General features: G+C 38.2%; 2 protein-coding genes across 5 annotated transcripts; one reads left to right on the top strand and one right to left on the bottom strand.

Moving 5' to 3' along the window:
- Window positions 1-10,015: 10,015 nt before the first annotated feature.
- LOC131334410 (COP1-interactive protein 1-like) lies at window positions 10,016-16,741 on the top strand. Of its 4 annotated transcripts, none has more exons than XM_058369403.1 (4): window positions 10,041-10,209; window positions 11,874-12,255; window positions 12,778-12,907; window positions 13,468-16,741. In XM_058369403.1, the coding sequence occupies exons 3-4, from the start codon at window positions 12,814-12,816 to the stop codon at window positions 16,449-16,451; spliced, it is 3,078 nt and encodes a 1,025-aa protein (XP_058225386.1). In that variant the 5' UTR covers window positions 10,041-10,209; window positions 11,874-12,255; window positions 12,778-12,813; the 3' UTR covers window positions 16,452-16,741. The 4 variants fall into 4 exon arrangements, with proteins under 4 accessions (XP_058225383.1, XP_058225385.1, XP_058225386.1 ...); XM_058369401.1 differs by having other exon boundaries at window positions 12,729-12,907; XM_058369400.1 differs by lacking the exon at window positions 11,874-12,255 and having other exon boundaries at window positions 10,016-10,209; window positions 12,729-12,907.
- A 790-nt stretch (window positions 16,742-17,531) lies between these two features.
- LOC131334411 (mitochondrial adenine nucleotide transporter ADNT1-like) lies at window positions 17,532-24,490 on the bottom strand. The gene is made up of 8 exons (XM_058369404.1): window positions 24,145-24,490; window positions 22,723-22,771; window positions 21,523-21,686; window positions 20,792-20,829; window positions 20,325-20,437; window positions 20,092-20,205; window positions 18,620-18,964; window positions 17,532-17,971 (listed from the first exon to the last, which is right to left on the bottom strand). The coding sequence occupies exons 1-8, from the start codon at window positions 24,309-24,311 to the stop codon at window positions 17,888-17,890; spliced, it is 1,074 nt and encodes a 357-aa protein (XP_058225387.1). The 5' UTR covers window positions 24,312-24,490; the 3' UTR covers window positions 17,532-17,887.
- Window positions 24,491-26,685: the final 2,195 nt, after the last annotated feature.

Below are 26,685 nucleotides of genomic sequence, written 5' to 3'. Positions count from 1 at the left end.
GACGTGAAGTACTGAAGGGTGGCAAAATTGAAAAATTATTCGGTGCTTCGGAGGCAATTGTTCATCAAGGATCTGGACCACACACTTGTGGGAGGCGGAAGAGATGTGTGGTCTCGATCAAGGACTTCGGATTGGTTTATTTTTCTTGGGGTAATTTACACCGACACCCTCTGAATTTGGTTAGAATCACATGCGGTACCCTCTTGTTCTTTGAAATCACACTGCGCTCTCAAAATGTGTAACACTTGGATCGACGTGTGACCGTGAATTGACCCAACTGATTTTGATTTAGGCTCGTTTGTTTCGGTGTAAAATGTTTTTTCACAAAAATAAATTTTAAATTTTTGCTTTTGTTTGGTTCTCAACTTAGTTTTAGTTTTAATTTTGTTTTCAATCATTACCCTACTTCTTTCTCCAATCATTATCATGCATTTTGTTTGGTTGAGCTTTTAGAAAGTTATTTTTGAAAGTTGGAGTGGTAATGAGTGGAGAGAGATAGAGAGAAAGATTTATTGAAAACTGTGTCGAGAGTTGAAAGTTATTCTCAAAAAGGCCAACCAAACACAGCGATATTTCTCAAATTATTACTTTCACATCTCTCTCCAATCATTACCCATATCTTCAATCATTACTCTATTTCTCTCTCTACTCACTACCAAAACTAAACTAAACTAAACTCCCAACCAAACACTACCAAATTTATTTTTCGGTATTTGGTCGGCACTAATTTTTTTTTTTCAGAAATCAACAAAATAGTGTAGAGAGATAGGGAGCTTAAACGGTGGAGAGATATGAAAATATTAGAATTAAACGTGGATTAAAACTGACGATCGAGGAAATTGAGCAATGAGAATTGCAGTAGAAGGCAACGGGTTTATTTCAAAAAATAACTTACGGAAGATTTAAGAGTAAATCATTTTCATCCAATTGATGAAAAATGTTTTACATGTAAAATGTTTTCCTAATTTTTTACACAATCAAACACTGCAAAATAGGTAAAACATTTTACCGGAAAATATTTTACGCCCATACAAATGGAACCTTAGTTCAGCAAAATAAATTTTGAAATTCTAAATTTGCTCTCATTCTCACTGCCTAGAAGTAAAATTGTTTACTGATTTACCAACATCCGATCGACTAGATTTTTTGAAGGCTTTTTTTACGCGTCAAGCTCAACATAATGAAGGGTTCAACTAACATTTTTGGACTGAGGACGATGCCAATTTAGGGGCACAACCACCCTTTGGCACAACAGACTCCTACATTCTCCCAAAGTCCAATGTAATCACCACGCTATAAGGTTAACAAGTCTACAATCACACCCAAAAGTAATGTTATTCAGGCACGAGTAAAACGAACCGCTTGGCAATTATTCAGGCACACGTTAACAAACAGTTTTAGTATTGACGCACTTCATAGAGAGGACTCCGACTAGCGGCTATAATGTTTTCTTCTCATGTGATTGACTTTCCTCTCGATCACGCCTTCCATGTTGGTTTCGATACGGTCCTAAAGCAAGCCAAGAACCAATTCCCTCGTGTAACAACCCTGATTTTTTGGTCAATAAAAATTTCGTTAAATATTTGAATTTTATTTGAATTACTTATTTTCTCTTAAGTGGCTATATGATTTCTTGTTAAATTTCGTCGTAGTTAGATTTTGGTCATTGGTTAAACTCTCGACTAGAAACCCTATTTGACCAATTTAGTTAGTTTCTAACCAACTACTTGGAGGAACCGAGCAACCAAACCCACCTAGTTACTAGATGAATCTTTTGAACCTTTTCCATTAACCATTGGTCCATAATTGTTACGGTAATCTGTGTCCATTAGACAATAAGCTTTTCATTATTATATTTGACTAAAAGTACATATAGGACATGTAGTCTTTCAAAATCTTATTTTAAAGATAAAAAGTATTTGTACTTCTTTTATCCATTGGTTATTAACCGCTAGGGAATTTATTACCCATTGGGTAATAGCTCAAATCTTCCAACAAGGTACAAGGTTCTATTTAAATAATCAAGTATGAATTTTCCATGTGATTTTATACATTAAAATATTGGGGTATATCTAAACCATAGATTTCCAAAGTACTTTATTGAATAAAATAGTACTCGTACTTTATTATTACTTTAATGGGGAGAATCATAACCTATTATTTAATTAGGGTACTTGGTACCATTTTTATATTTAAATATTGGGCATTTGTACATGTGTATCAAAACCCTAGATTTGCAAAAGTACTCCATCTATTTGTTTAATCAACAAGGTACAAGGTTCTATTTAAATAATCAAGTATGGATTTTCCATGTGATTTTATGCATTAAAATATTGGGGTATATCTAAACCCTAGATTTCCAAAGTACTTTATTGAATAAAATAGTACTCGTACTTTATTATTACTTTAATGGGGAGAATCCTAACCTATTATTTAATTGGGGTACTTGGTACCATTTCTATATTTAAATATTGGGCATTTGTACATGTGTATCAAAACCCTAGATTTGCAAAAGTACTCCATCTATTTGTTTAATCAAACATGTGCCTAATTGTAATTCTTTACTGGGTATTTGATTTTGTAAATCTTGTACTTTTGTACTTTTATTATTATATGTGTATATATATATATATATATATATATAGTGTACTTGAGAGAGAGAGAAACCCGAGAGAGAGAGAGAGAGAGAGAGAGAGAGAGAGAGAGGGAAGAAGAAAAGAGAGAGATTTTGTGGTACCTTGACTTGATCTTCCATATCCTTTCAAATCCTTGGGTAATATTCTTCCTAGCCAATAATCTAATCTCCATTGTACTTCTATGGTTTGTTTAAACACCAAATCTTGTACAACTATTCTTCTTGCCCACCAAATCTTCCATAATCCCATCCAAGGACTACCCTAGCCATGCAAACCTAGGATCTTGACCTTGATTTTCCATAAAAGCTTGATTTTATGGAATAAAAAAATGAGTTGTAGAGAGAGAGAGGGGGGCCGGCCAAGAGAGGAGGGAGGGGAGTCTTTGCCTATAAATAGGATCCCATTTCAAGCTTTGAACTCACACCTTCAACCATTGCTCTAACTTCTCTCTAGAATTTCTTTGTTCTTTTTTTGTTCTTCATGTTCTTGAGTTGTTCTCGAGTTCTTCAAGAAACTTATCCAAAGCCGCCACTAAACCGCCATCCGATCCAAAAAGCTTAAGTAGTTTAGTCAAGATTAGGTTTCGAGAGAGACCCTTCTCTTTCGAAGCTACCAGGAGCATTCCATAGGAGGTTACTCCGTCCGATAGCCGACTTGCCTTTCGTAGTCGTCACTACCGCCAAGAAGTAAGGTAAAACCCTTTGTCCCCTAAACTCTACGTATAGAACCGTATGTTAGGAAGTAGAATACCTCTACTCACTTCCTTAAGTATAAGTAGATTATTCTTAACGGATTTCGAAGGATAGAACTTATCATTTGTTTAGAAGTATTTATATTTTGGTCTTTAAGATGATCATGAGTATGCATATATGAATTGCTTGTATTACTTGTGGTGTGATAAAGCATAAGTGATTTTACTCCAAAGGCGTCCGTACATGTGGCGTTATGCTATAAGTGGTGATTGAGCGTGATAAGTAATATAGAATTGGATGATCTTGTTAGAATGATTCATGCTTATTTTTGTCCTACCGCGGAGTCTTCGCATGTAACAAGACACGAGAATCGAGAAAGTAGAAACATGGCACCTATGGTGTGATTAATAAAAAGAAATGTTTTTCGAGGAAGAAAATATTTTGAAACTACATAATGACCGGTTTTGGGTGGCATTATGTGAGTTGTGTGTGTGTGTAAAAGTAAGATTTGTGAAAAACCCAATGAGAACCCGGAGCGGCGAAATCATTGTGGGGATACTCGAGAACCCGGAGCCGCGGAACCGAGGGTTTAGTTTTTTTTGAAAACTCCAAATGGGAACCCGGAGCGGCGGAACCGAGGGTTTTGAATTGTGACTTGGTTATCCGCGGTACGGAGCCAATGCTGATGTGTGCCAATGGGAACCCGGTGCGGCGGAACCATTGTGAGGATACTCGGGAACCCGAAACGGCGAAACCGAGATCGGGTGTGTTGAAAAATGATTTCGGAAATGATAAACGGTATATGAAAATGATGACACGGTCTACGACGAGTCGCGTAGGAGAAACTCAAAAAAATCTTGGACACCAACGATAGTTGATTAACGAATATGAATGTGTCGTTGTTAGCTGTGTATACATGTATCATGTGAAAATCGATGATTATATAACCTGTTGTTTGTAAGTTATGGGTTAGCAAGTATGGGATTTCTCTGCTGAGCTTTTGTAGCTCACGGTGTTGCCTTTTTGGTGACCCTGACATATTATATCGGTGGCGACGCTGGTATAATGTGTCAGACCTTGTAGATTGTAAAGACCCGGTATATTTTTTTATAAATAATACTAATTATCAAAAGAAAAACAATTATTTTGCTAGAAAAAAATTATTTATGTCGTCATACAAAATTTTATTCAATAATCGATTGTGCGCGCATGCTTGCTGGTGAGAGTATATTCTTTATTGTGTGCGAATGTGTACCCTGCATCATTTTACCCTAACTCTAACCACTTCCAGCCAACTAAACCCATCTCTATGACCATCACCACCCGAAAAACCCCATGGATAATCACCTCCTCCCATCATCAAGCCATCCATCCATCAAATATCCCTCCATCAAAAATTGCCCCTCCATTTTCGGCACTTCCTTTCCTCCAACCAATGGGAGCCCAACACACCACCTAAACACATTCCTTTAACCACTAAACTAATGCCAAACTCACACATTAAATTACCCATGAGACTTCTTCCTAATGCTTGCTAATCACACCTCTATATTGCTCTCCATTTCCCACCTCCTCCTTTTCGGCAACAGAGAGAGTGAGAAAAAGGAGTATTCAGTCCCCTTTTCTTCTTTGATATTTCGAGAGAAAAAGAGAGTAAAAAGTGAACACTACTTTCTTTTCCAACGCTTCCTACCAACTACAAAGTCCACCATACCTTCTTTATAATTTCTGCAGCTTGGACCATCCAATTTCGGTCCAACACAACCCGAACACCACTACTCCATTTCAGCTCTAAAACGGTATAGAAACCAACTCCAAAAATCAGCCATTGGGTTCTAAGTCACCGCAACCGAGTCACCACCGAACCGCCGTTTCGCTCCGTTTCTTTTTCTTCTAATCCCCGCTTATTCTTCGGGAAGAGAGGTAGTTAAAACTTATCTCCCTAAATATATTTGTCTATAGTTGGATAATGTAGAGATTTGAATGTTGTACGTATGTATTTTATTTTCGGAACAAACGGAGTAGAACGAAAAAGGAAAAAGAAAATAAGGAGAAAACCGTGGAGTAATTAGAAAAGAAAAGATGAATTGTGTTTGGGGTAAAAGCTGGTTTGTGAATCAGGTAATGTTATTCACTAGTTAATAGATATTTTACTGTACACATATATTGGAATTAACAAGGTGGTCGATTAGTATTTTTCGAAAAAAAAAAGAAGAAGAAGGGGTTGTTGATCAGTAATCTACTTCCATTTTTTTCTTTTCAAGTAAAAGAGTGGGGGAGTTGGTATGCTTCTTTTGAATATAGTTAAATGGCTTGAACATCTAGACCTACAGTTAGTCTTGTTCTAGTCTTGTGATTGATATGTCAACGTGGCTATTAATCTTTGTGAAACATAATTTTATTTTGTCTTTTGCTTAATTTCTGTTAACCGTGGACATGCACGATTTCGAAAACTTAGAACGGACTTAGAATCACGGGGTGGTATACGATTAGAGGATCCTATAGACGTTGATAAGTAAAGGATAAAATCGCAAGGTGGTTAAGTTATGATTTTAAGATGGGTGCTAGCAGGGGCCCAGTCTTGTGTTAAGATGGGTGCTAACAGGGGCCCAGGTTGTTTGAAAGACGTAACCCTAGGTAGGGCACAGTGGTGATTGGCTGCGAGAACAGATTTGGTTCCTTCCTTGTGTGGTTGCGTCGACTGTAGATCCGAGTAAATAATTTGGTAGCTATCAACGGGACACAACAAGGAGCTGTCTGAATCACACTGGGTTGCCTTACGCTGGAGGTTAAGGGTAGGATGGATCTCAAGGTGAGATCCTAGATTTCACATAAGTTAAAGAATAGTAATTGAAATCAAGCGCCATTAATTATTGCATTGCCTTCCTTATCTTGTTATGTGTAAGTTATGGGTTTCGGGTAGGTTTTGGCTACTGAGCGTCATCGCTTACGGTACTATGTTGCCCTGGTAACTCGAACGCTAGGTACGGAAGACGGAGCGGAAGTGCCGCTCGAGGAGACCAACTTTAACCCTACTTCAGACGGAGGCGAGGAACCCTGGTTGCCGTACGCTTAGATGCTCTTGCAGAAAATTTGGTCTTTAATTTTGAAAGCTTAAATGTTTAAATTTGGAAAGTGTAATAACTTGACTTGTTTGAAAACTTTAAACCTAATTCGATATGGTTGTAATATTATGACGTATGCTTTTGGAACGTTTGACGCAGTAAATCGGATTTATCTTTTGAGAAATTGGTCTTTTGATATTTACTTAACGTTTCCGAAATTCGGGGCGTTACATAGATTATCAAGATGAACAGTACACCTTGGAGGCTTTTGGAGCTGAGGAGCTGGCTAGGATGGAGGAGCAGGTGGAGCTGTAGTTAGGAACCCTAGAACCCCCTTCATTTGTGTAAATATTGAACTCTTGTGGGAGTTTTGTTGTAATAATGAGCCAGACTTCATTTGGTTTTATCAATAAAATGTTTATTTAACGTACCCAAAATTCGGGGCGTTACACCTCGGCTACACCCAATTACAATTATGATTGCATCGAGAAAATTATCCCTTGATCTTCATCGGATGAGCTCTCATTAGTTGAAGAACTGGACTCAACCATGGACAACTATTAGATGATGAAGCCATGTTTAAACTTTTGGAAAATGAATGCAATAAAAGCTTGATGGCAAGTATGTGTATGTTTGGGTAGGAGAAAAAAGAAAAGAAAAGTGGGCTTTGTATACATGGATTCAATGAAAGGTGGTGAATTGCCCTTGATTGATCTTTCTTGATTTATACAAATTTAGTAGGACTAGCAGTTGGATTCAATGAATGTGGTGAATTGCCCTTGATTTATACAATTTTTGTTGCAATGGTATCAAATCCCTTAATACTTCATATAAGTAGTTTTATTACAAACTTTTTCTCAATTTTACAGTTTACCCCCACGATGACCCACATTTTGTTGCTTAAAAGTATATTGCCTAACAAAAAAATTGAACACTTATTGATTGGAAAATAATATGTACTACAAGACGTTGAAGCACCTTAAGCCTCACACATTTTCTCACAACTAATAGGCTAGGGCCAGCCAAAAAAGATATCCAACTTGTTAATATTTGATTTTATTTGACTTTTTCGTATCCATCTTCACTATGTTATATATTTCTTTTTGAAATAAATATTTTTTGTTCGGCAGTACTTATAAAAATACCGTATTTAAATATAGCATTTCTTGCGTCAATTTAATCCACTTGTAATTTTATACTTGTTGGTTGAAAAAAGGAATGTTTTGTTAATAGGAATAAGAAAGTGCTTACAGCCGTAGCGTTATAAACAAGAATAGTACTCATCCAAGCCACAGGACCATGTACATACGAAATACGAGAATTTAGTAGTGCTATCAGTTATTGAGATTTGATTCGTTTCACTAATAGCCACCTATTTTCTTCCTATTTTGTCACAAAATTAGCCTTTTATTGCAATTTATTTCCTCTTTTTCCCTTCAATTATTTTCTCTCCAAATGCTACATCCAAGCATAGCATAATCGGAGTTCTAATTAGGATATTCTTCCTACTTTTTGCCGGACTTATTAAAGAAAGAACAATAAATAGGAGGACAAAAAAGCCCCTGTGACAAGTGCTCCACTAATTAAGCCGTCCAGCCAATGGCACAGTAATTAGCCGCCCCCGCGCAAATGGCTTTTAATTAATTTGCCGAGTAATTGCTTGTTTAGTAGTAATAGTAATTGAACAAATGTCTCACGAGAAATTCACGGAATCATTGCCGGAAATAGAACGTGGCCTGGTATTATTATTATAGTAATAATCTGGATCAAAGGGCCCTGTGGCTGTAAGAAACTCCAAAGATACTATCTCCATGGGAAGGTCTATTCCCAGCCCCTTTCTTCTCCGGTATCCCCACCTCTTTTTTTTCTTTTTTTTGGTTTCTATTTTGATATTTCATACTCTTGTCAAAACTATAGTATGAAACCCCTTATTATCAAAACTCCATTTTGCACCCACCAAACCACCATTTCAGCCACTACCTGCAACCTACTCTGCATCGCCATCCATTCAGGCCACTGCCCATCAGACCTTCCGTCAGCTTTGCCACCCCACCTCTAGCCACCCATCCGAACCATACTATCTTGGTCATCCCACTTATCTCCTATCCCTTGTCACTCCTTGCTCTTTTTTTATTGAGTTAGCCTTATCAATCCAAAAAACTCCATTGCTCAGAATTCACCCTCGCCACATCTAATAGTAATTGTTTCAATCCTTCCACCTACTATTGACAGCCACATACATGTTCAAGTTACTTTTTTATATTTATTTATTGTGGAGCATGTTTAGAACATTTACTTTTGGACATTATAGAAAAGTAAGTTTAATTCCGTTGTTCAAAATGAGTTTGTTGGATTGTATATTGATGAATGTAATGAGATTATCAATTGATTTGTCATGCTCAACTAATGAACATTTGTGCAACTATGCCAAATTTTTTTTGATCGACAAAAGTCAACACTGTTGGAATAGTTAAGTAAACACCTTAGAACAAGAGTTTCGTAAATACCTTACCAAATATGAGGGTGATACTAAATAAAAAAGAAAAGATAAACAATTGATCAAAAGAAGGACACCGTAACTTTTGGCATAACAAAACCATTATGAGTATAACTAAAACCCATTACAAGCATAACAGAACCATAGCAAGGCATAACCAAAACCATAGCAAGGCATAACTTATTTGTTATGCCTTGGTTGGGTTTAGTTACGCCTTAATTGGTTTTTTGGATATTCCTTGGTTATGCCTTGTTTGGGTTCTGTTATGCTTGTAATTGATTTTAGTTATGCTTCTAATGGTAAAGTTATGCCAAAAATTACGGTGTCTCCAAAATGACCGAGGACACCATAGCATCATCCCAAAAGAAAAAGACAAATAGAGGGTTGTGGTGGCAAGAACAGAGTTGAAAATGTATTGTGACCGGGGAAGAATTTGGGGATATGTTTTGATGGGCCGACAACATTGGAAGGGTCTCATCGACAATTGCCAGCTTATTAGGTGGTGGTTTGGGTTTGGGGATTATATTTTTGAGATCGTCCTAATAGATGAGGGTAAATTTGAAAATAAGTTAGGGTGGAATCCTGACTATTGGATGGGTGTGCTGAGATAAGAATTGGGTGGAAATAGAATTAAACCCATTCCCCCTGCACGCAGGACTGGAGGGGGCTGCTGTCCCTTGAAGGGACAGCAGCGTGCTGTCCCGGCCAATGGGGTCCCGCTCCGGTCTTGCTCCAACGATCGAAAACATTCACTTCGTAGAGCTTGTCGACTTGAACAAGTACGTAAAAAATCAGCTCGATCGGATATCATTAATTTCCTCATCGAAACCTTTTCGTCTTGAAAAGAATGAATCCGAAATACTGAATCAAATCTACTAGAACCCATTACTGGGAAGTTATATGTGTTCCGATCAGACACTTAAAGATATCCGATCAAACTGATTTATTGCATATTTATTCAACTCGACGAGCTTTACGAAGTGAACATTTCCGATCGTTAGAGCGAGACCGGGGCGGGGCCCTATCGGCCGGGACAGCACGCTGCTGTCCCTTCAAGGGACAGCAGCCCCCCCAGGTCCCTGCAGAAGAGTGAACTACTTACTGTTCAGCTAAAAATCCAATTTCTCGCCTTCCTGTACCAGACAAAATCACTTTTCGGTCTTCATTATTCAATCAGATTCATCCACACCAATTCTCTCTCTCTCTCTCTCTCTCTCTCCCTCCATTTCAAAGTCTTCGTAATCTCCTGGATCATTGAACTCTCTGGATCATCGTTCTTTGTCTCCAAGACCAACCCCTGGAGCTTCTCTGACTCTCAGGTAGCTCGGTAATCTCTACTCTGATAGTAAGATATAATTATATGTATGTATACCTGGAGCTATATGTACCTACAGTGGTTGTGATTACGTGCACGAGCTTTTGTGCAATCAGATTGGTTGATAGTAATGCGTAGCTCCAGTTCAGTTATTCTTCGAGTTTTCATCTTTTTGCTTGAAGTTCTGTTGGTTTGAAATTCGACTAAAAACCTGATGTCAACGGACTTGTTGTATCATTAAGGTCTAGTTTGTGGTAATTGAAGTTCAGATTTGGTTGCATATGAATTTTCATCGACTTCTAATCAATCGGATTGCGGTTTGGTCGATGAAATTGGATTGTGTGCGGCGATTCATCTGTTTTTGTCGATGGAATTTTTTTTTCCCCTCCTACTATTTCTGCACAAATTTGGTTTCTAGCTTTCTCATTGATAGATTGAAATCTTCACAATCACGAAATAATTTTATTGTTAGATGAATATAATATCACTGGCGACAATCAAGATGCATATAATATCCATCGATTTATAGATATCTGGACGTATTTTACTGGTGAAGCTTTTTTCGAGGAGAGTAGTCATAGGGCATTCGAAATTCATTTTTCCCTTTTGTTTTGTGTTTAATCATATTTCCATATTTGAGCGTGGTAATTTTTCAGATTTCCCTTAATCTATTTAAGTTTGGTAATTTTTCAAATAACTATTCAGGCAATTTCAGGTGAATTTTTTTTAATTTTTGTAAAGTAATTCAGGTGAATGTTTATGTTCCTTCGTTTGAGCTTGGGAACCTCACGTGTTCAAAACATTTCAATACATTTTGAAATTGCCAAAATTTGAAAACACCTGTTCGTTGCTTTACTTTGAAATGATGATGCTTGTCTGGCCTTTTAGTAATCCTCACAAAATGAACACAACACTTCCTTAATAATCTAGCTGTCCTTTGGGTCATTTAAATTTTGGACAGACTAGAATTGTCGTGGCGCCAGATAATAATTTCCTGATACCACCAGATATGTTCGAATTGGGGGTTGGTGTTGTGCAGCTGCTGCACAGCACCGTGCTGCACGGCTCGGATGCCGTCTGTTCAGTAATCCAACGGTTCAAATCTCATCTCGGCAATGAACGGCTCGAATGTAACATGGGTGGAGATGAAATTTGAACCGTTTAATTGTCGAACGGACGGCATCTGAGCCGCGCAACACGGTGCTGTGCAGCAGCTGCACAACACCAACCCCAGTTGTGGACGGAACTGAATTGCTAATTATCGGGTTATGAAGTTCATTTGTGGACGTAGTTTCTTCGGGCCAGACCAAATTTTATGAGGACCCATTAAGATCAATAAATCACATTTTTCTTTTGGGTCACTGGGAATCTGGGTCCTCCGGTTTTTGTACAGGGCCCACAAAGGGTCCCCAGTTTGATGGCTAATTGAGTTGGTTGTACATGCCAAATATCACATCGAGTGGACATTAGCGAACACTTGATTGGAGTGCATTTGTCTTGAAAAATTTGAAGCCAGGTAGAATTTTGAGTATAAATTGTATGTGCATTTATCCTACGCCTCTCAATCTCCAATTGATCTTATTTTTTTGCATGAGTTACCTATTCGACAATCTAACAAATTGAAAGTTCCGATCAAGTCACGAGACCAAGGTGGGTCCTGTTTTGCAGCAGAGCAGCCCTTGATTCGGAGACATGACTCACAGCCTTAACATGGTCCAGTTCTCATATAGGCACAACAAAGTTGTTTTTTTTTTATCCGCAAGGACCGCAACAACGCCGCAAAGGCTTTATTGTTTCCTAGCTTTATTGTTTCCCTTCGCAATAATATGCCAAAGCGGGAAATAAGATCAGGTGGAGAAAAAATTACTACTATCGTCTAGTTACAATCTACAGAAGGGTGATGGCAAATTAGCAGTTCGTAGCTGTGAGACTCAAATGAAAATCCGAGTATTATGCCAGCGTCGGTAAGGGAGCATCTCATCCGTGTCCCCCGAGCAATTAAGTCACTGCCTTCTTGTTATTGCCATGAATGTAAAAGGCGATGATTCCAGTAAGGACTCTCTCACCAAACTGGTTGTTACTCTTCCCATCTAGAGCTACACAACTATTAATTGCAGTCTGATGTTCAACAATGGAATTATTACCTATGTCATAGTCCTAATCACCTTTTGCAGCTACTTTTTAGGTGTTTAATTTTGGCAATAGCAAGGATTTTTACAGTTTATTTTTTTGGAAATAATATGAATTTAATTTTGCTTCTGATACCCGGCCTATTTACGCATCAAGATGATTTCTCTCTCATTTCATCCTGAAAGCCTTAAAAAGGAGAAACTGAGGCAACCATTACCCGGTCAATTTTAGAAGTTAGCCCAAGTGTTTCTCATTCAGTAGTCCCTCATTTTTTGGATTGTTTCACACTCCATGCTTATGAGGAATTGAGGATTGTGTCATTTTTGTATGTAGCTTTTATCGCATATGGGTGATCTACAGTGTTTGAGTTTTCATTTCCTCGATTGCTCTTAGGGTTGGAGCCCATGTTATTGGTGATAGAGATTGCCCTGTCCTGATGCAGAACTAAGCAGAATTTGCTGTCAAGAGCAAGGTAAAGATGCCGAAGCATCGCTTGAGGGAATCGATTAAGACCTTCTTTGGAAGTCACATTGATCCTGAAAAAGATGAAGAGCTAAAGGGAACTAAAACAGGTATCCTTCTCCAGTAAACAGAACAGGACAGAAGAACCTTTAAAAAGTAAACAATGAATTATGATTCAGCACTGCAGGGAAAAAAATGTATCCTGCATTTAATCTATTATTAGCCTTCCAAAAGATATGTATCCTGCAAATAATTGCTAGCTATCAATCTGCAATAAGTTGATGAAGTAAATATGGTATTTATCTGTCAAGATATGTAGCTTCGTTGTTTCACCAAGTAAAATCTGTAGCTTGAGCATAGGGAATTCCTCTTACTTCTTGGGTGCTTAAAAAGCAAGAAAAACCTCCCAATCCAAATAAACAAAGAGTGGAAACAAACCCCGAAAAGGTCAAAATATTAAGCAAAGAAATGGAAGTGACAGGTGATATTGTGCAGTAGTTTGTGATTCCAGCCCTATTCTACCTTCTCAAATGTGTGTACTTCACCCAGGATCCCAAGGGTGGCAGAAATCATGGGTGATAGCTTCTTTTTTTGGTCCATCAATTTTTGTTTTCAGTACAGAACTTAAAATGCACTCTTTAGATATTCAGAAGTTTCTTGTGGTTTGCAGAAATAGAAGACAAAGTTCAGAAGATGTTGGACCTTATCAAAGAAGAAGATGAGGGCGAAAAAGATGGGAATAGATTAGGAAATGCGAAGAAAGAGCCACTTGTTGAACTAATTGAGGATTTCCGTAAGCATTACCATCTGCTCTATGCTCGTTATGATCATTTGACAGGAGAGCTAAGGAAGAAAGTTCATCAGAAACAAGAAAATGGTAACTCTTCTTCCTCTACCTCGGACTCGGAATCAGAATATTCATCGAAGGAAAGGGGCAGTAAAAATGGGAATATTGAAAATGAGTTTCAGAAGGTAACAGATGGCATGAAGCAAGAACTTGAAACTGCACATCTGGAAGTGGCTGATCTGAAAAGCAAGCTGACAGATATCACAGAAGAAAAGGAAGGTTTAGAAGTTGAATACCAAACGGCTTTGAACAAAATCCAAGCAGCAGAGAAGATCATTAGTGATTTAAAGATTGAGGCTGAAACTTTTAATGGTGAAAAATCGAAGTTTCAACTTGAGATTAGGGACCTGAATATAAGACTTCACAGTGCTAATACTTCAGCAGCTGAAATGAATCAAAAACTGGAAGACATAGCAAGAGAGAGAACTGATCTAATGATGGAAAAAGAGACGGCATTGCAAACAATTAAAGAGGGAGAGAAAATAAGTGAAGAATTGAAAGTCATGACTAACGAGTTGAAGGATGAGAACAAAACACTGCAGGTAGAACTCTCTACAGTGAAGGAGCAACTTGAGTCCTCAGAACGGGAAGTAGCGAATCTAATCCAAACGCAGAAAGCTACCGAAGAAAAGAATAACTCTCTATCCGCAAAAATTTTAGAGCTTTCAAATGAGATTAGCGAGGCACAGAGCAAAATGCAAGATCTTGTGGCTGAATCTAGCCAGTTGAGGGAGAAATTGGATGAGAGAGAAAGGGAATTTGTGAGTCACACGGAGATGCACGAAGCCCACAAGAATGAAACATCAGTTCGAATGAGGGGATTGGAACTGGAGCTGGATTCTCTGCACACCCGCAAAAGAGAAACTGAAAAACAGAAAGATGATGAGCTTTCCATTCTGCTGAAGAAACTTGAGGATAAGGAGAGAGACTTGTCTTCTCAAATTGAGGATCTGATGACAAAGATTAATGATCTGAATCAGGAGGTGGAATCGTTACAGAAACAGAAAAGTGGAATGGAAGAGCAACTGGTACATGAAAGGAATGAAGCATCAGGTCAAGTGAAGGACCTAATGGAAAAGGTCAATGAAAAGCAACAGGAGCTGGAGTCAATTAATACCCAGAAAATCAGACTTGAATCTCAACTGGAGAAAAAGATTCAAGACACTTCAGAATACCTTTCTAGAATAGAAATTCTGGAAGAGGAGTCAAGAAACAAGAGTGCAGATCAACAGAGGATGCTTGAAGAGAAAGAGGGTCTTATAGCACAGGTGAAGGGCCGAGAACAGGAGGTGGAATCTTTACAAAACCAGAAAAGTGAACTGGAAGATCGAATTATCGAATTGGAGAAAACATTGGCAGAGCATGTGAATGAAATCTCTGACCTAAGGAAAAGTTCCAAAGATAAAGAGAATGAAGCATCTGCTCAGATTGCGAATTTAACAGCACAAGTCAGTAATCTGCAAAAGGAGGTGGATTCCTTGAATGCTCAGAAAGCTGGATCAGAATTGGAACTTGAGAAAAAGGCTCTAGAAATAGTGCAGTATCTTGATGAGATAGAAAATCTGAAAGAGGATTTAGCACGCAAGAGCATGGAGGGACAGAAAATGCTAGAAGAGAGAGAGGATCTAAAAGTGCAGGTGAAGAATCTAGAAATGGAGGTGGATTCTCTACTCAACCAGAAAAGCAACCTAGAAGAGCAGAGAGAAAATCAAACCCAAGAGATTGAGTTATTGAGAAAAGAAAACGAGGGTTTACAGGAGAGAATTGGCGAATTGGAGAAGACATTAACAGAGAGAAGGGAGGAGTTAATAAATCTCCAGAAGGAACATGAGAACGTGGGGAATGAATCGACCACTCAAATTATGGCCTTAACATTGCAGTTTAATGACAAGGAGGATGCTTTTAACAAATTGAGTGAAGAACACAAAAAACTCGAACTTCTGTTTCAAGAGTGCAAGGAAAATCTTGAAGTTGCTGAAAGGAAAGTTGAAGAAACCACAGAAGAGATACGTTTGAAAGATGGGAAGATTGATGAATTGGAAGAAACAGTTGAAGACCTGAGAAGGGATCTCGAAATGAAAGGAGATGAAGTAAGTACATTGGTAGAAAATGTCCGCAACCTCGAAGTTAAGCTCCGTTTGTCGAACCAAAAACTTAGGGTAACGGAACAAGTACTGACAGAGAAAGAAGAGAGCCAGGGGAGTAGAGAAGAGAAGTTTCAACAAGGACTAAGGTTGCTTGAAGAAAGGATTGGTTCCTTGTCTGCATCAGTTGCTATTTACAAGGAAGCTCAAGCCAAGATTATTAGAGACGTTTCTGAAAAAGTCAAGAACACAACGAATGGAGTGGACACTCTTACCCTCAAGTTTGAAGAAGACTACGGGCACTTTGAAACCCGTATTTATGAAATCTTGCATGAGATTCAGGTGGTGAAAAATTGGGTGAAGGAGAGGAATTGCGAGAAGGAAGAACTAAAGAAGATCGTGGGAAGCTTAGTCCAGCAACTGGAAGATAAGAAAGAAGAGGAATCAGTGTTGAGAGAGAGAGTCAGAGAGTTGGAGGCGAAGTTGGGGAAGGTTGAAGAGGAAAAGCAGAATCTGATGAAAGCTCTGAAGCTGCTTGAAGAGAAGACGGAAGCATTGGAGAAGATGATGAGTGAGAAGGACGAAGGTATTTCGGGCATAGGCGAGGAGAAGAGGGAGGCCATAAGGCAGCTGTGTATATGGATTGATTATCATCGGAGTCGTTGCGATTACCTCAAGGAAATCCTGTTGAAGAGGTCTGGTAGAAGGCCAGTAGCAACTTGAGAGTTCTATATTTTGGTTTTGGTTTTTTACGTCTGGTTTTCGCTGTGATCATTTTGGTTTTAGATTTTGGGATCCGCTGCCGTGCTTATTCTGGTGCCAAGGTGTCGGATCGAATTAGCAGTAGTAGTCTTTGAGTGTTTCATTTGATTGGTTTATTTGCTTATAAGACAGGTCATTTGTTAGTTGTAACTTTTAATTTTTGGTGTTCGCTGGGCATTTACCAGTTGGTGTATTGAATTCACCATTTACAGTTCATCCGGTATGGGAAATCCCTATTATTGTTTGTAGAAGTCTTAAGATTTAACTGAATCCATTATCTCGCTGTTAAACCTCCCCGGAACTTTACTTAACAGTTAGCAACGTCTCTCTCTCTCTCTCTCTCTCTCTCTCTCTCTCTCATATGGAAATTCTAAGAGCCTTGGCCGTACGGGTGAAAACGAGCCAAGTTTTCTCGTGTTCAAGCTCGGCTTGCTCATAAACAAGAGCCCGGTTCACTTTCTGAACGAGACTCTATAAACAAGCCAAGCCTAGCCTATACAAACGACCCGAGCTAGAGCTCGGTTCATTTGTTACAAGAACCTAAAACTTGAGATCAAGGTCGGCTCAATTACTAAATGAGCCGAGCTCTCAACCACCTTAGTTTTGTTCGTTGTGCCCTACTTAGGCAGCAAGATCATAAGTTCAGTAAATTTCAAAAACTGGAGGCTTTTCGCCACAGTTTGATATGCAAACACACACATTAGCAATGTTTGGATCATGGTTCAGCTTTTATGGAGGGAAAGAAAACAGAAAATAAACTCCAAAGTAAAATGAATATTTGATCGAAAGAAGAAAATCTCCCGTTTAGTTTCTGTAAACAATAAAGATAAATGACAAATTTAATTTCACAGTAATTTCCTTTCGCTTGACGACCCCAATATTCAAAAATAACATGCTTGACGACCCCAATATTCAAAAATAACATAAAGGGGAAGCATCAACCAAATAGACATGTTATATGCCAGGGTACTTGTGAGTTGCGTCGTAAAATTCAATCACAAAACATGAAAAAGAACAAATCAGAAGAAGTGCAACGATGGATAGCAGCACCAAATTATTTATTTCTGTTTCACAACAAATCAAAATAACTCCATGTGAAAACAAGTTACAGAACTCAATACCGAACAAAGGATAAGCTAAAATTTCTGAAATCTACTAGAGGGCAATTAGCGCATCCTTCTCGACAACTTATTGGCAGTGCATACAAATAAAAAGCCTAAGAACAAGGGAAATGGAGAAAGATAAGATGGAAACTATCAACACTGGCTATAAATTTTTTTCTAAACTTCCTCACAATCTGGAAAACACTAAAAGAAGATAATCCCGTAATTTACCTTCTCCATTCCTTGCAAAAACATGCGCGGAAGTCCAACAAATACCCAAACTTGCCCGCGGTTTTAGTCAGATATCCTTATCTCGACTCCAAGAATGTCCTTTACCACCTCGTATGTAACAAATGCAATTGCTATTGACGGGACCACCTAAAGAGTGGCAATCACATTAAAAGGTTGATCTAAAATTTCCATTGTAAATGAATGACACGCTACAGAGAGAGGAAAATGTGCAAATCAAAAAAATAGAGAGAGGAAAATGAAGCAGCTATACAGAATGAGTCCAATAGCCAAGGACATAGATTTGAAATACTTAATAGCTTAAGATTCTATGGTACATGTAGATTTTGAATTCTAGTAAAAACTGAAAATTTTCTTGCTGCAGCTCTGAGAAGACGAATTACGTTGCAGAGAAGCCTAATGTGTTTGCTGCAAAAGCTGGAAATCAGTTTTTAAAATCTCTTAGAATCCAAAATATATTCCAAAAGCACCCAAGACCTAGCTTCTCCAAATCGAGTTGGAGGTGCTATATTGGGTTTGTCTCGTTGAGAAGAACTTTTGAAAACACTCGAACTTTTGGAAAAGATAGAATCTAAAAATTTGCCTCAAAAACCAAAAGCCTCCAGAATTTTACGCAAATATGCACAATATAGCTCGATACCCACCTGACAAACAATTAAAGAATGCTTAATTGATGAACGTAACTACAACAGCACATTAAAGAATGCTTAACTGATGAGTGTAACTAAAAGTCTAAAAGAGCACATGAAGACGATCATCTTGATAGATGATACTAACCTTCACTGAATTGGGGACCAAACCCTTGTACAAGGCTCCAAAACCCTCATGCCGAACTGTTTGTCTGAATGCATCAACCATGCCAGAATACTCGAGTGGTGCTTTGCTCTTCCCATCACCGGTAACAACTGAAGCAGCATCTTTCCAGCCCACCATCTGCATCCTTCGACGGATTACATCAAGAGGATAGGCAACTGTCTGGCCAACAGTTCCAGCCGCGGCTCCACATGCAAGCTTTGTTGTAACACTCAAGTCAGCATCTTGAGCCAGTCCAAATGGTCTAGATTTGATCAACCAGTCCTTTAGAGACTCATATACTGCAAAGTTCAGACCCACGTATGGAATCTACAGGTATGATTATTGGATGAATTAGGCTTCCCGACATAGAAACAGTGGAAAATCATCTCGATAGTGTTATCAACTTGTGCAAAACCAATTTTTATTCAACATCTTTTAAAGAAAAACTAGAGTCAACGTTCCACCTTCAGCATACAACAACAATACCAGAACTCATCTAGTCCCCAATCATTGGGGGTACGGGCGGGTGAGGATTGGAGACGGACCTAACCTTTGGATTTTGGAAAATATGCACAAAGTGGCTACTCTCAGAATACCACTAAAATAGTGGCCCCCTTATACCTCCAAGAACCAAGGAGCTAACCGTGCCCCCAAAGCCGAAAGGCATACCTTCAGTATGTAACTCTTTTTTGTGTGAACAGACAGTATGTAACTTAATCCATTCACTCATCATTGGAACCAAGCTAGGGAAAGCATACAACTAACTCTGTGTGTGTGTGTGTGTGTGTGTGAGAGAGAGAAAGAGAGAGAGAGAGAGAGAGAGAGAGAGAGAGAGAGGGGACTGGGTTCTTCTTTCTTTTCTCTTAAGTGACAGTTAGCTACTTCAAGAATCCAGAAAGGACCCACAAAAATACCACTCGTATGTCTGATTTGTTGCTCTAGCTCTTCAAACTTACATAAATAACCACATATGAAGGCACGCTGTTATCAAGCCAGGAATATTAGCATAAGAAGCGAACTACGAGAAGACAGAAAGTCAATCTCGACAAATATCTGATGAAAGGATGATATCTTTAGCATTTGCATGGCCAAAAGGAAACTGATCATGATGAACCACATAATAACACTTTCTATTGCACCAGTCACAGCAAGCAACTAGTAATCTTCTAATCCTCCACTAATTACATGCGTTATCAGTAAAACGGAATGACATTCAATCAGCAGATTAAATCTCTCATCTTTCAAACTAAGTTTCCAAAGCGTACAAAAAATGGAAGCCACCTATCTAAACTGTGATGTTTTACCAATAGACCAACGAATGTATCCCATAACCAAAAGGAACTGACACCAAATCCAAGCCATCATAAAATAGTTCAAGGCTCAAGCCCAAACCAGGAGTCTACAAGTGCTTCAACCCAAACAAGCAATCAATGGACAAGTACAAGGTAACTTACAACTCCTATAACAGAAGGAAGCCATCCTTTGTATAAAGCCCGGGGGCCTTCTTCACGAAAAACTGTTGAAAGAGCATGGGCAATTCCTTTGTATTGGCGAGGAGACGTCGCAGTCTGCAAAAATGAGCAAGGGGTGAAAAAATGAAATCATCAATTCCAAAAATAAGGACACCCTGCACCCAGCACGGAATACAAGACCAGGACAAAAGTAATGTCCAAAGTTCAAAAAGTACCTGGACAGTGAGACGCCCTCGTACCATGTCCATTGGGTAAGTCGCTGACATGGCAATGATACCAGCACATGCTCCAGCTCCAAGGCGTAAGAGAGGGGTGAGCTCAGCATCCTCTGCAAGAGAAAATTCCACTCGCCAATATGACTCTGAACTTCTTATAAAAGACCATCAAAAAAAACCTGGCCACTGTACAGTGTACACTGACAGATGCATGGAAAGAAGGATAAGAAAACAAAAGAGAGATAAAAAATAAAAAATAAACAACTTCAAATTATCTTCCAACTTAACACAATTTAGAATGGATTATTTTACAACCACCAGCTAATCCAAAATACAACACGCACTTGTAAAAGTGCCAGTAGTGACGACTGAGTGTGAGGAATCATATCAAGAGAATCATAGAGTTTTTGAAGGTCAAAAGATCTTCAGAGTAATATGATGGGGAAAAATATAGGGAAGGGTCATACCATTTCCAGTTTGCTGTCGATAAAACCATAGAATTCCCCTGTTCGATGTCATACAGTGAGCTAAAGTAAGTCCATCATTTCATAACCAAACAAAGATATTACGTCCATTTCTAGTTTCATGTTCAAGGTTGATGATTAGCCATAGAAATATATATGAATTTATATACGGAATACTAACATTCCTGCACACAGAATAACATGGTGATATAGCAGAAGTAAAGGTTTATGTCTAGTAATTCCAAGTTTTCAGTATTTTCCTTATCTGACAAATAATTGCTGAGTAAGACAGTTTTATTTGATCATCCAGCTTTTGTCTGTAAGAGAACAAGTGGACCACTTTGACACAACGGATGCTTCAAATTATGTTGGTAAGGGCCATACAAGAATTCCAAAACCCAATAAGAAAATGTCATCCCCAATTATTACGGTTTCAACTCAGTGATGCAGGTCAAAAGGTCTGCCTTGCGATGGCATAGAACTTCTCAACTTTTTCTAGTTTATAACATCTTTTTTTTTTTCAGTTAAATTTTCACATCTAACCACACAAAACAAAACCATGCCTCGTGCCCCAGACTTCCATGAACATATTCGCTAAATTTTCCAACTTTTTGGGTTTTATAGAGCCAACATTGGCAATAAAAGTGTAATGCATGAGCCATCAAGCTCTAAATGTTAGTAAAATAACAAAATGGAAGAGTATAAGTAGAACAACAGGGGGCATTGTAGCGTACTTAGACGCTTCCTCGTAGCTAAAGAACTTTACTGCTGAGTTTGGGACAATGCGAGCACAATTAGTGCCATTGCCTTTAAATAATCCTCGGAAACCTTCAGTTCGCCATATATATTTCAAGCCTTGAACTGTTCCACTGTACTTTATACTATGGGGATTTTGAACCTGCATTTTCAAGCCCAAATCAATGCAAAACACTCTTTTCGATGCAGAGTCCAATAAGAAAACAAGACAAAAGCAAAGGACAGAGAGTATACTATCTAACCCAGAATCTTTCACAATTTACAGTTACTAGACTCAGAAAATGCTAGGGACATTCAGCCTTTAACATGCTTAAAACTGATGATGGCTAGGGTCCTAAGTATGTGGCAGCACAAGGATCATTGTTTGTGCCATCTGAATGCTCCCAGTCCCAGACATGAGGGCAGGAAAAATGACTTTTGCAATTGTAATAGCTGAATCTCATGGCGAACTAAACTTTCAAAGTAGACATATGGCATTAATTTACACAGGACAGGGTTTTGTTTTAGACAAAATCAACTTTAATCATGCGAGTTGGCAAAGAACCAAAAACATATACCAAATGCTGCATTTGTTCCTTACTGCTGTCAAAATGAGACGTAAATGGTTGATACAAATGCACAGCCTACCACAACTTTAGACCATGTCAGTTTTTAACTTCTTTGTCCATTGATAAGACAAACAGATTGTCATCATAAGCAATTGCTTCAAACAATTTTCCACTGCAATATGTGAAATACAAATATTAACATAAATACTCCTTGAAGACTCTTTTCCAGAGCATTTTGTAAGGTGACATACAGCTCGTCAACACAAAAACATGAGAAAGCTTGGAAGACTTAAGAGTTTACGAGGCCATTGCAATATCACAACTTTTCCTGTCTTTCCTTTATGGCTTTGGAAACCAGAAGCAGAATAAAAATAAAAATAGAAAAACAAGAAAGGGAAAACTCATTCAAACGCCTAATGATAACACACTAACTAGAAACATAAATGCTTCAAGCAACTCAAACATTCTCTTTGAAAACACCATGAAAAAGTATGAATTGACAGAACTCTTAGAAGTGCGAACCAATAGCAATGTATTTGACAAACGAAAGCACTCCACAATGGGAACAATTTACAGGCATGCTCCGAACGCAAGGTTCTAAAAGAAACCACTGGGCTTCATAACACATACCTGGAGCAGAATCTTTAACCGTTCTAATGGAGCAACAGCAGTACGTGACCTGCAACATGAAGGACATGGGACAGATTCAGCATAAACGGAAGTTTCCCACAGATGCAATTCTTATCAACAGAATTTATGTATGTACCCCATGGGCCGTAGCCATCATCAGAGCTTGACAATAGCATTGAGACAGATCTACCTGGTAATTCTGATGTCAACAAATGATCTACATGGTCTTAGATTACTATTGCTAAGCAGACTCCAGAGTGCATAATAAAACTTCTTCCACTTAGGGCTGGAGAAAAAGGTTTCAGAGCCCTTTGAGAACTCCTCAATGTGACAGTTTAAGGGTGCACCCAACACGAGCACACCCCTATTAAAAACATCGCAAATTGACATTAGGATTCCCTTCAATGTTTTTCACATCCATGCCGTGAAGTTAGCTACAGTTCTTGCAATGGGCAACAGGCACAAAAGTAAAATAGAACAAAGAGAACTATAGAATGATATCTTAGAGCGAAATAATATCTTCAATGGTTTGCACATTCCATGCTATGAAGTCACCTACAATTCTATACTTATCTGCAACAGGCTGCGAACAAGAAAATAAGATTGAAACAAACAGAAACTGAAGACTGATATCTTAAAACTAAATAATATCACTTGAATCAAACAGATTTCTGCGTAAATTCTACATGTGTACAGCCTACCTATTATCTATCTATTACTATAACAAAGGGAACAACCTTTTTGGTGTGGATGTCAGCTTTGAAGCCGCTCACACTTACTCCCCAATCTATCCCTTTAACTACCTAAAGAAACTGTCAAGAACTCCAACCCCAAATTTCTTCTCCCCTCTTTTCTACTTTCACATCCCATATTTCATTACAAGATTAATCTCAATTCAAGATTTTCCTCTTTCCATCTTTTATATAACACGATTTGCACACGCGTTGCTCGGCATCTAGTACACTCACACACACATGTAAAACAAGTGAAGATTGCACTTCATAATACCAAATTATAAATACAAAGAACAAGTACTTTATGTATGCACAATTTTAATACAGTGTTCTAAAAGTCGCTAGACACTAGTCGGGCGAATGAGGGGTGTCTAGCACCAGGAGTCCGACTAGCTTCCTAGGCGCTGATTCTTATCTAGGCGTTGGACCCTACCTAGGCGCCAACTAGTCGGCCGCCTAGACCGGTTTTTAGAACAAAGAACTTTAGGCCTACGTTGCAAATTACACGGAGCACCAATAACAAGACTGATTATTCGAATAAGTCCGAAATCAGCAACAACATAAACAGCATCACTAAACAGAATAGATCTCGAATGATACAATCGAACGATTCTATGACGACGATTCGATAAGCTACAGAAAATTAGGGCGAAATAAAATTAGGGAAGAAAGGAGGGTAGGAACGGACACTCCTCCTGCCACGCCGCCGGCGACGAGGGACTTGCAGATGCTCAAGAGAGCGGCGTGAGTGGGAGCCTTGACTCCTTCACTGGCAATCTTGGCTTCCTCCGCCAGATTGACGATCGTCGACACCGCCGTCTCGCTCGTCTTCCCTACCACATCCTCGGAGGCCATTCAAGGAAACCCTAACTAACTCGCCGCCGCCGTCGGGGACTTTTTCCCCGCGATCCCAACGGAAGGAGATGATTCTGTTGCTCTTTCGTGAGAAATGGGCAAAGCAAAGGGATATAGTAGTATTTGTGTGTGCGGGCAGTGGAGTATGGAAGTGTGTGCTGATGATTCTACTTTGGGTTCTGTTAGGATTATTATTGTTGTTATTATTGGGAACAAAAATGAAAGTACAATCTACCGCACCGAAGGTCCGAAGCCTGAGCGGAATCCATTCTGGTCTACGCACAGATGATCCGAGCTATTTTATAATTTATTTTTAAAAAACTATTACGTTTATAAAAAATTTGTTCAAATCGATATGTGTAGCCACTCAAAAACATGAATATTGAAGCCGCTTAGGATTGTGCTTTGTGGTTACTTATCTATATTTTCGTTTGGACTTAGCCACTTAGAGTTGCAAATGGAAAATTTATTGGGTTGGGTTAGGTCAATTTTTTAATACAAATCAAATTCAAATTTATTGGGTTAGGTTGGGTCAACTTTTTAATACAAAACCAAGTCCAATGGCATGAAATCCGAAAAACATGGTTTTGACTTTGGGAAAATGACGGCCAATGACGTATTTTGGAAAAAAAAATTTAATATGTCCATGACGAATATTAATTATCTAAACACGTCCTGAGCCGTCATTTTCCCTTTGACTTTTTTTTATTTTTTATTTTTGAAAACGAATCTTCTTCCATATCTATAAATAAGAGTCTTTTGCATTGTGAAAAGGATTGTTAAATTATCCGGAATAATAATTAGGCTGAATTTGACTTTTTATTTTGTCTAAAATAAAAAAACTCACGGGTTTCTTAATTTTTCCAAAAAAAAAGAGAAGGGTTCAGCCATAATTTTCAGTTTTTTCGATTCGTCTATTCCTCTAGTCAAGACGAATAAATAATCCACAGAAAATTAGAGCAAAACTTATAAACGTAAAAACAAATTGGAAAAAAAAAATGAAGTGGCTTTTTTAGGGAAAATTGCCTTTTAGACAAAATCTCCACTTATTTGTCATTTTTTTTTTGACATCAAAAAAGAACTTTATAGATAGATAAAGAGTCGTTACAAAAGTTCAAAGATAATAAATATAGCCCCAATTACAAAAAAGATTACCCGAACTAAAGCTAGATAAGAGAGAATCATTGAGAGACAACTTTGACGGAGGAATATAGTTTTCTTTGAATCGTAACTCATGAGTTTGACAAATCTTTTCTCCCTTTTTTTGTCAATCACTAGAAATTAGTGTAAAAATATTGTTAGAATCGCATCAAACTAGATAGAGTTTAAAACAGTCAAAGAACACAAATTACAACTCAATAACCAGGCTACTAACACTCCCACCAACTATTAATTACAACTCAACCAAAATAAAATTCACAACTCGAGCCGCTATCTAAAAACTTCATAAAGTTGTTTCTCATTACAGGGGACGAGGGTTCAAAATATTATCCTTAGTGAGGTTTGATTCTCTGACCTCTCAGATGAGATTGTGGAATATTGGTGGAAGTTTATCAATACGAGTAATTAAGCATTGATGAAAGCTTATCAATGTGCGTAATCATTCAGGGGTCTTTGAGCATTGACACATGGTGTCTCAACATTCTTCACACTCACGCAGTTATTTGAAATTTTAGTAATTAGCGTAAACTCGCAAAACAAAACATGTGTATCAGCTACCAACTTTATTCATGCTTTACCAAATTGTTGGCCCCAAAAATAGTGTTTGCAGACTACTCCATTTGTGACCCCAAGAATACTCGAAAACTGCTTCCAATCTCAAATGTCACCATCTTGCTTACCAGAAGCCAGGAGTCAAATGATTGGTGCCACATTAATCAAATCCACAAACACACCTAATCCCAATGGTCCATGTTGAAAGGACTGGTAGGTGAAAATGAAATCATGCCAATAATTCAAACTTATCCATCAGCCCCTGATAGAGATCAATTCTGTCCACCCAAGTTATTGAAAAATTAAACATCTAAATTTTGTCTTAGCTTGATAAAATATATCCAACTGAACTTCAAGGAGTAGGCCTCAGTCGCGTCTGGTCACTTGAACACCCAAAAAAATTAAAAAATCTTTTATAGAATATATATAATATTTTTAGTTCCATTATAGTTATCTAAGTTAATGTTTTCTCGAAAAAAGTTCTATTATAGTTTAGTCATTACTGAACATCCTAACCAAAACATTTGAATATGCAATCCAAAAATCAACCCACAAATCAATCCAATGTATGCAACCCAAGTAATACACAAATTTTTGTGCACATATAAGGCAGTATAGATTTTTGAACACATTTCTCACAAAAATTTGGAGTTGCCAGGTT

This window comes from Rhododendron vialii, chromosome 7a (genome assembly GCF_030253575.1).
Source record: "Rhododendron vialii isolate Sample 1 chromosome 7a, ASM3025357v1".
Lineage (NCBI taxonomy): Eukaryota > Viridiplantae > Streptophyta > Magnoliopsida > Ericales > Ericaceae > Rhododendron > Rhododendron vialii.
Note: the sequence above shows the minus strand (reverse complement) of the source record. Positions and strands in the feature narration are given on the sequence as shown.

What these genes read in the sequence shown, in the direction of transcription:
- LOC131334410 (XM_058369400.1), top strand. Translation starts at nt 12,814, where the DNA reads ATGCCGAAGCATCGCTTGAGGGAATCGATTAAGACCTTCTTTGGAAGT. An exon ending in GCTAAAGGGAACTAAAACAG is followed by an intron (nt 12,908 to 13,467) that starts GTATCCTTCTCC and finishes TGTGGTTTGCAG; the next exon opens with AAATAGAAGACAAAGTTCAG.
- LOC131334411 (XM_058369404.1), bottom strand. Translation starts at nt 24,311, where the DNA reads ATGGCCTCCGAGGATGTGGTAGGGAAGACGAGCGAGACGGCGGTGTCG. An exon ending in GGCGGCGTGGCAGGAGGAGT is followed by an intron (nt 22,772 to 24,144) that starts GTCCGTTCCTAC and finishes TTCATGTTGCAG; the next exon opens with GTCACGTACTGCTGTTGCTC. An exon ending in TGGTCCCCAATTCAGTGAAG is followed by an intron (nt 17,972 to 18,619) that starts GTTAGTATCATC and finishes GCCACTCTTTAG; the next exon opens with GTGGTCCCGTCAATAGCAAT.